Here is a 9,583-nt window from a genome sequence, read left to right on the forward strand (position 1 = left end):
ACTAGAAAATGGATCAACAGACATTTATTTTTTCTAATTTGCCTCTCAGGGCTTCCAGTTTTCTGATGCACTCTAGGGAAACATGGTATAAGAAAATGCCATGCTGAGTGACGTGCAGGCTGGGTTATAGTTTCATCATCTACTCATAACCAAAATGCACATGAATTTTTCAGGCTTAAATGCTTTCATAACAACATAGTACAAAAAGAGAAATTGTGGGAACATTTGAATTGTGTTTAAAAGACGAGGAAGACCGGACATTTCGCACATTCACCTTTGCAGGAGGTCTTTCTAGCACTGGGAAACAGAAAGACAGATTATAAAATTAATCACTGTTGGGCTGTGCTGATTCACAGCATTTGTTCAGGCTATCTATAATTAGGTTTGTCCAATATGTAACGCAAAGACTCATATCAATCATATACTTATGAAATGAATGTTGGTCTTCTTCGGCTCTGGACATAAGAGCATTCAAACAGCCTAAAATCCTCAGTGGAGTGATCCGTGATGAGGCAATGCCCCAGATAATGAGAACACGAGTAGATAAAGGAATACAAAGTCAGTGAACAGATACTTCTAACGTCTCAATAACTTCAGACACAACTTGTTCTAATTTACTATAGCTAATTTTAAGCTAATAAATAGCTAAATCATCATTTGACAATAGCCGATGGGTTCCGAGATTGCATTTCAGTCAATGCGTTTAACGCACTCGAACGTGATTGGTCAACTTGGACGAAAAACAGAAACCAGAATGCTTCCAATACCAAAATCTTTTCCCGTTGCCTACAGATAATGTAGAAAGAGTATAAATGCAGAATCTGTTTATAGAGATTAGATTTGTTGTTAAGGTTGTTTGAGTGTTGGACTGTTGGTCAGACAAAACAAGCATCTGAAATACGTCACATTAGGCTTTAGGAAATTGTCATCGACATTTATCTACATTTTTTGGACATTTTATAGGACAAAAGATTTATCATTTTAATTGTTTTAAATAATCATTAGTTGCAGCTTTTGGCCTGAGTCAGTTTCCATTGGGGTTGAAGATTAAAAATGAAAAAGAAATCTGTGGGCGTGGAGTTAAAAAGACTGGACTGTTGGTAGTTCAAGTTGCATTGTCGGTAATGTAGGTACTAAGTTTTGACAAGGACAATTATTTCTTTCTGAAAATAGATTATATCTCTGTTTCTGCTGGATCAATTCTGATCCCTGGAGTGCAATTTTAAATTGATGGAGTACTCATTGTTTTTGATAATCTCTTAGTAAAGTTAAAGGCATACTATGCAGGATTTTCCTAAATACAATGTATAGAGTCATACAAATGTAATCCCTCTGATGATGTCCGTTTCTGCAGATATTTGGGCACCGGCTGTGCATGCGCAAGAAAAGAAAAGGGCGAACACAGCACTGAAAAACCCCAAATGTAGCGAAACGCCAAGCGGACTAAGCTGGTTCTAAAAACAAGAATGAATCTGGGGTTGGCTTTCACTTTCGCTGCCATATGTGATGCTGCAGGTGGTACACTGGACTGTGTTCTGTGTTCATCGGGGGTGCAGAGGAGGGCCCAACTTTGAATGCTGTGTTTACAAACAGTATGCAACAATTCCTGCATAGTATGCGTTTAATAAATGTTGATACCTGACATAACATCATCAGATAAAACCATTTCTAACTGTTCAAATTGTATTTTAGGAAAACCCATTGAGGAGGACAGAGGTCAGCATAGTTTCTTAGTGGTTACAAAGACGGAAAAGGTTAATAAAAGAGAAAGCAATAAAAGCCCAGTAAAATTAGTCACTATTCTCCAGCCCACAAGCCCTGAAGACAACATGATGTACCAAGAACACCTGACCTGCATTTACATTGCACGAGAGTACGTGCAGGTGAGGAGCCACAACAATTATACCAGGAGACCTCAGCACGCCGGTAGCAGAGCATAACCATCTGTCAGGAACAAGCAGGCATGTTGTGATGCTAATGGTTATGGATGCACCGAGGGCAGACGGTGTGTTGAGGAGCTTGCCGTTGGACCGCAGATCAGAGCCCTCAGAAACACCTCACTAAATCACAGTGATTAAAGTGTGTACTGCTCAGCCTTTAAAAGCTGTGGTTTGGTGTAATCGCGGCCAATGTCAATGAATGCAACAGCAATTAGCTAAATCAATAACTTGCATCTGGCTCTAAGAGGTAAAGGAGGGAGGAGGGGACTGGGGTTTGTGGGAGTTTGATTAAAAAGCAGGTGATATGCATACAGACTAATGAAACTAATCTAATTAATTGTTTAATAAGTGCTCTGTTGAGAAGGAAAAATCAAACCTCTAACCTTTTAACAAAGCATCTACAAGCGATTTACATTGTGTTTCTGGTCACATGTTGTTGTTTGGTGCTATCCACACATTGACGATGTGACATGGCACAAAGAGCTGAACTATTGATCTCATTCAAACCGACATTGTGATGTAATAGAACGCAATTTTCGAATCTCAAAAACTGCGATTGAAAAAAACGAATCAATCAGAGGGTAGGAAACACATTGTGTGCTTTACGTGCAAACACGCTTCCCTACGCTCCACGTGACATTTGCAAAGGATAGTAGAGGAAGTAAACAACTTGTAAAATGCGACACCAGCTGCAAGCTTTGATGCTCACAGAACTACGATTTGAAAATGGCCAAGGCCGCTTTAAGTGTGATCCACATGTTTATATAACATTGTTGTAAGAGTATTGTAGCTCAGTGGGTGAAGTTCTGAGTTATAATATTTAACTCTGATTGAAGGTTTTTACAATTCATTAGCTTAATAAAGATATGGTATTCATATCAATTAATGCATTCATTTATCGAATTTCATCATAACACATCCAGCCTGGTCTACATGAAAGAGCAGAGTTGACTGTAACCAATGGTGTGTTGGTCATACTATAGAAAATGTTATTGTGTATAGTAAGTAATGTGGAAGATAAAGAACTTAAAAATGAATTAAATCACATTCTTGCAGCTATTAGGTAGCTAGGTAGAGTGGGCAACACATGCACGAAGGCTGGGACCTTACTCCAGGGCCCCGGGCTTGAATCCAACCCTCGGCCCTTTGCTGCATGTCGTCCCCACACTCTCCTTCTTTCCTGTCTGTCCTTGACCTTCAGCTGTGCTATCAATTAAAGGCAAAAAGGCCAAAAAAATGTAATGTGAGCCTTCTGGGCAATGATTGCTGTCGCTACTGAAGGACAGCTCGCTGCACAAGGTTCCCTACATTTTCTGTCTGTCGTTTTCGACCAGCTATAATTTAGTTTGACAGCAGAAGATTCTTCAGTTGTAGGAAACATTGGTTATAAATGTCACATATAAATTAAATTTAAATTAAATTAAAAAACCTATGCAACAACCTCACACCTGTTCTCATGTGGCTGTCAGGAAACATAAGAAAACACTGACCATAAGGCAAGATGAGTGCTGGTGAGCAAGGAAAGACATCTTGTTTAAAACAGATTAATGAACCCAAAAAATGTATCATCCATTTCTTATTTATTTGCTTAGAAATACAAACAATGCAAACATCCTTTCCAAAGCACCAAATTGTTAACATTTTCATCCGTAGAAAAGGAAATCTAGGGAACCCATTTCTCAACACAACTGAACCATGAAGAAGAAGAATTTTCAAAATACATTTAAAGTGAGTTTCAAGAGCTTTTTTTTTAACACAAAGAGTCCCAATTGATTATGAAATATACAACATATCTGGTTAAAAAAAGCAGAAGGAACAAGGGAAAAGGGAGTTTACAGTATTTACAAATGTAATGCTGGCTGTCCTCGTTAAAAATATACTGAGATCTGTATCTCATTTGTGGTATCCAAACAACTAGAAACCCAGTGTGTCACAAATGCTAGAGTAACTGACTCTGATCAGCTGATAAAATAGTTGTGTTGTGTTTCAGTCATCAGTTCTGCAAAAGGCAAACAACCTCAAATGGGTGTGCCGGGATATCATTTTAAAATATACAAACAAAAAGCCAAAGTGACATTCATGTACAATATTATAGTGGACCAAGAAGCTTTATATACTAAATAGTACATTAACAAAGTCTCCCAAAGGTAGGGCATACCATGTCAAATAACTGTGACACAGGCTATTTGGAATTAATGTCACCTACAGTAGGGGAGAGCGGGGTCAGTTGGGACAATGCCTTTTTAGCAAATTTGCAACTATGCCTATGCAAGTTACACCCTCTTCACTTTCACCCTCAAAGTGGAGATCTTCTGAATATTTCTCACATTGTATACATTTTTTAAATCTGCAGCGGGTAAAAGTAAATATTTGGCTCTTTTGTAATTCCTCTACCATACTATTTTAAGTTATGCCACATATAAAAGAGATTGTTGGAAAGCTTATTATCTGGAATATTAGTTGATGGTAGTTTTAGCTGTCTGCATTTTTGTAGGTAGCTATAGCACAAGAGTCCAAAGTGTACTGTTAATCGCATTAAAACCGACATAGCGATGTAACATAACGCAATTTTTGAATCCCAAAAACTGAGATAAAGAAAAAACTGTGTCAGCTCTCCCAGGGATGGTCGGGAGAGTTACCCTGGTGCGATTGGGACAGTATTGTTTATAGTTCTTATTTTGTTACAAACCAACCAAACGGAGACGAAAACAAGAGAAAGGCTTTTCCTAATTGAATGAGACCCACTGTGAAGTTACTGAGTTTACTCAAGTGGCAGCACATTAGAAACCATGTTTTTTTTGGCAAATGTCATATCTCAGTAATTTATGAAAATGTTTATTATACAAATATATATATATATATGTATAATATTATATAAATAAATAATTGCAAATATAGGCTAATGTGCAGTGTTGCCAACATGTCAAAAGCTACTAGCGACAAATCTAGAGACTTTTTATTTTGAGAAGTGATGGCCTATTTCAATGGCAAAATTAAAACCAAGAATCAACAGAAGAAAGTTCATTTGTAGCTCTAAACATATTTAGGGTGGTTTTTTTACACACTTTTTGTCTTTCCCACGACGTTATTCCTCTCTCCTACAGCGTCCATTACAATTACATGCAAATTGACATTTATGCAAATTAGGAGATGACGTCATTTAGCGACTTTTAGGACAGCCAATAGCTAATTTCCTTACTGAGGAGTTGGCAACACTGCTCATGGGTTCAAATCAAGACTGCAATTATTTTAATTTAATGATAATCAATTCTAATATTTTTTTTGTTGCCTTTTTTTTGTTGCCCTAAACAAAGTAACCCAACCGTCCTGGGGAGGCTGGATCTTGTACATTTAACAAAGCTGGGCCCTTCATTTCCTTTGCATTGGGCATTTAAAAAAGTATACATTTTTAGCAGACACCTACATCCGGTTAAGCATTAAATCGTTTTCATTAATGCCCAAGTAGTCTATGTGTAATGGAAGGTAATTTCGTGTGGATACAAAAGTGTCCTAACCAACCCCGCTCTCACCTACAGAGGGGTCAATTAAAAGGTGACACGGGATTGTTTTGGAAAAGCATCACATCCCTTAATATGCCTCATGTAGCTTTACTTTAGCTTTACTTTACATCATATTCAAGTTTTTGTCAGATTAAAAAATCGGGTAACATATTTGCCAAACATTTAATCTTGTTATCTTTGGCAGTATTATGGGGCCTCAGATGACACAGTATGGCTCCATGGGTGTCTGTGTTCCCAGGCAGAAGGGGAAACAGGCTCTGAGGCGCACCCGGAGCTCCTTGTTGAACAGGAAGCTGATGATGGGGTTCGCTCCCGCCTGAGCAAAGCTCATCCACACCGCAGCGCTCAGATAGAGCTGCGGGACCGGAGCTCCGCGCACACATATTCTCAGGTAGCAAGCACTTATATAAGGAGCCCACATAATGAGGAAGGTCAGTGTGATTATGTAGTACATCTTCCCGATCCGTTTCTCCATCTTAAACTCGTCCAGCACCAGCAGCCTCCTGTTGCCGAGGTGCGAAGCTTGCCTGATGCCCACCAGCGTCGGCGGGGTGGGTCCGCGGCCGAAGCCGGCGATCCAGTTGGCGGCAGCCTGCCCGGTGGCTCCGGGGCCGTGGAAGGTCCAGTTCTGGCTGATGGCCGGCACCAGCTGAGCCGGCTTCATCTTACGGTGATCATACACGAAGCACAGCATCTTTATGTAAACCACATGGGTCGTCCCCACGATGACGGCCAGCATCAGCATGAAGCCCAGCGTGTCGTTCGCCTTCACGTAGCGGTGCTCGAAGATGCACTGCTCCTCCTCACGGATGAATTTGTAGGTGCCAACGTCGAACACCGGAGGGAACGCCATGGCCACGGAGAGAGTCCATACCATGAAGATAACCGCCACGCACGTACACAGATTCATCCGTTTGTAGTAAAACCTGTGGTGGGCGATCGCCATGTAGCGGGTGACGCTGACGCAGAAGAGCAGGAAGGCGACGTGGAAGCAGAAGAGCACCGACATGAAGGCGACCAGCTTGCAGCTGAGAGCGCTGTACGGCCAGACGGAACCGCCGCCGATCGATGCCATCACGAAGGGGAAGCAGACGGCAGAGCGCACCACGTCCGCAAGGCACAGGTCCAGGAGGAAAAAGTAGGGAGCCTTGTGCAGCGAGCTGTCCTTCAGCAGCAGCAGAGACAGCGACGCATTGCCCAGCAGGCTGATGCCCATGATCAGACCCAGGGAGGCCAGCTTGACCGCAGAGGCCGCGGACACATAGTTCTGGAAGGACGGGCTGCTGCTCTCCCCAAACTCACTTGTGTTCGCCATCTATGCAGCCGAGGTATCGCGTATTCCCACATCAATTCATCAACGAGCGGAAGTATCCTGCCAAGGCTGAAAAGGAAAACAAAATCTATACGATCCGACGCCCTTTTAACAGAAAAAAATCAGGAATAAAAACACTCAGGAATAAATTCCTCTCAGAAACATCCGTTCAACATCCATGCCGATGTGCTGTGGCGATCCCCTCCAAAAACAAATAAAAAAGCATCTAATATTTCTTTTTCTTCTTCTTGTCCTTCATCTCACAAGTGTCCGGCACAAAAAGCGTCCCTGTTTGTTGTTCGACTCCCTGCTGAATAGAGGCAGACCGGTTTAGCTTTATACAACATCTCGCAAGGCATCTGTTCAGCAGAAAAGCGGCTCAACAAACACATCTCAATTTCCACTCGATGGCGGAGGTCTCCCGTTCGTCTCGATGAATAAACAAGCAGATAGTGTTGTGCTGAAGCATGGCGCAATTACGCATCCGCAGCTTCATCAACGGCAGCTAAACATCTGAGTTATATATAACCTAGAAAAGCAAACATATTTGTAAAAGCCTAGTGGAGATCAGGGGCTCGCAGAGGTGGGAGCGCCTGTATCCATCGGAGGATCTCACAGTCAGCAGCGTCTCCAGCCTGTATACGACGCACGTCCGCTTCTTGCATGGAGTCACATCTATTGCAAACTATAGGAAGTCTGTCTCCATGCACATGTTGACAGAGATCTCCTCTAATATTACACAAAATCCGATGTGCAGATTATTCAAATATGTTTGATCATAGCCCACATATTTAGGAAAATACTATGATTATTATATTATAATTTAGGGAGTAAGAATCACTTCATTGTTCATTAATGTCAATTTTTTGTCTTAATCATTGCTATAAAAACATTGTGAAACACATACACACAAGCAGCCCATAATATTAAACTACTGTGTTAACATATCCTAAAATTAGGTTATTGAAAGAAAAAATAAGAAAATGTGTAGTAAATTATAACAATTTAATACTTTACCCCTTAACTAAAGGCTTCATGGTCAGGTCATTGTCTACCTGTAATTAATGCATATGTCTTTTTTCATAAGACCGTAGAAGAATAAGATTACACTCTTATATAAAATAAGCCAATCAAAACAAAACATTGATTCATCATCAATACTATCCAGACTATATACTACTAACTAGTCTCGAGCCTTATTGTTTTGAATGCACACATAAGTTAGCCTACACTCACTAATGGATCACTGAAAGGGCCTAATGTGTCATGGGCCCCACAAAGAGACACAAAATGACCACAAAAAGAAGCTATAAAGTCTGCATTCTTGCTCCCATGTAGGACAGGCAATGGGGCCTTTTACATGTCTGTGCCAATGGGCCCATTGTCTCAGAAACCTGGCCACACTGAACAATTTGACAGTCAAGTAAAGTAAAGTAAAGTAAAGTGTATGTGGTTTTTTTAACCTAAAAGGCAACAATAAATGTTTTACTGACTGATACACCACATATGCTCTCCCAAAGTCAACACACATCGCTACATTTAGAATGAAAGGTATCACACAGCTCCAGCTAATACGAGAGAGTGAGCAGTGTGGGTTTAAATAAGGTAAATAGTTGCAAATCACAGTAGTCATATCTCAGAAGATAAAACTGCAGAAGAAAAGTGGGTCTGACAAAGAATGCTATATTAGATGCCTTAGAGAAATTACAGGAGATTTTTTACAAGCAGCTTGAAAACAGTTGATAGAACATTTGCATTCTGAGAATAAAAATACAATTGGGGAACATAAAAATCTGTTTTGCTAAAAAGCACTGCCTAAATACAATATTACTTTTCCGGATGAAGACAACTCAAATAATCTAGAATATGTTCTGCTAATAATAAAATCTTGCTCTTAGCAGAATTTGTGTACTTTGAACTACAGTTGCCATCATGTGACCATGCTGCACCTGCTGCTGCAGTGACTCACCAGCACCCCCTGCAGCCAGCTCCAAGGAGCACCAAGAGCACAACACAAAGCATTTTAGCCCTCAACATTGTCTTACAGATATACAGTATATATTGGCTTTGTCCACAACTGACCAGAACCTGATCTGATGCTTTGTAACACGTTCCATTCCTGGTCAGGTTTTTATTTATGATCCTGTAACCACTCTGGAGCCTGATCTAATTTAGTCCAGATGAATAATGAGAGAAGGATGTTCAGGCAGATACTAAAACCCAGTAACACCACTGCAGCAGTCAAATGGTTCCAACTAGCAAATGTGCAGGTGTAGGTTCAAGGTGGGGAGTAAGTAGTTACAGGCAACGCCGTTATGTAATTAAATTACATAATTCATGTAATGCAATCAGTAACAAAAACATATGTAATTAAAATTACAGTTACTAATCAAAATGTTGGTGTATACAAAGGGGTTGGATATGGATATATTCTTTACTGTAGAAAGCTAATCATTATGTTGAATATAACTTTCATGATGTTGCTTTGTTCCAATCTTTATTCAAGTTATTTTAATAAATGTTTGACAGTGTTGAGTACTGTTACACTGCCATTTCAGCTTTATTGACCCGTTTAAAACTTATGTTAGAAAAGTACTCAAAAGGTAATTAAATGTAATATGTTTCATTGCTTTGATGAAGTAATTAAAATAGTTACATTACTTATTACATTTTTAACAGGGTAACTAGTAATCTGTAACCTATTACTTTTCAAAAGTAGCCTTCCCAACACTGGACATGTTATGGGGCTCCTATGGTGTAACAGTGTTGATGGTTAAAAGTGGCAACAATAACTTAATGTCCTACTTGTG

General features: G+C 40.1%; 1 protein-coding gene across 1 annotated transcript; it reads right to left on the bottom strand.

Annotated features, from left to right (window-relative positions):
- Positions 1-5,657: 5,657 nt before the first annotated feature.
- gpr27 (G protein-coupled receptor 27) lies at positions 5,658-7,113 on the bottom strand. Its single transcript, XM_029432105.1, has one exon. The coding sequence runs from the start codon at positions 6,774-6,776 to the stop codon at positions 5,658-5,660; it is 1,119 nt and encodes a 372-aa protein (XP_029287965.1). The 5' UTR covers positions 6,777-7,113.
- Between the last annotated feature and the right edge of the window lie 2,470 nt (positions 7,114-9,583).

This window comes from Cottoperca gobio, chromosome 5 (assembly GCF_900634415.1).
Source record: "Cottoperca gobio chromosome 5, fCotGob3.1, whole genome shotgun sequence".
NCBI lineage: Eukaryota > Metazoa > Chordata > Actinopteri > Perciformes > Bovichtidae > Cottoperca > Cottoperca gobio.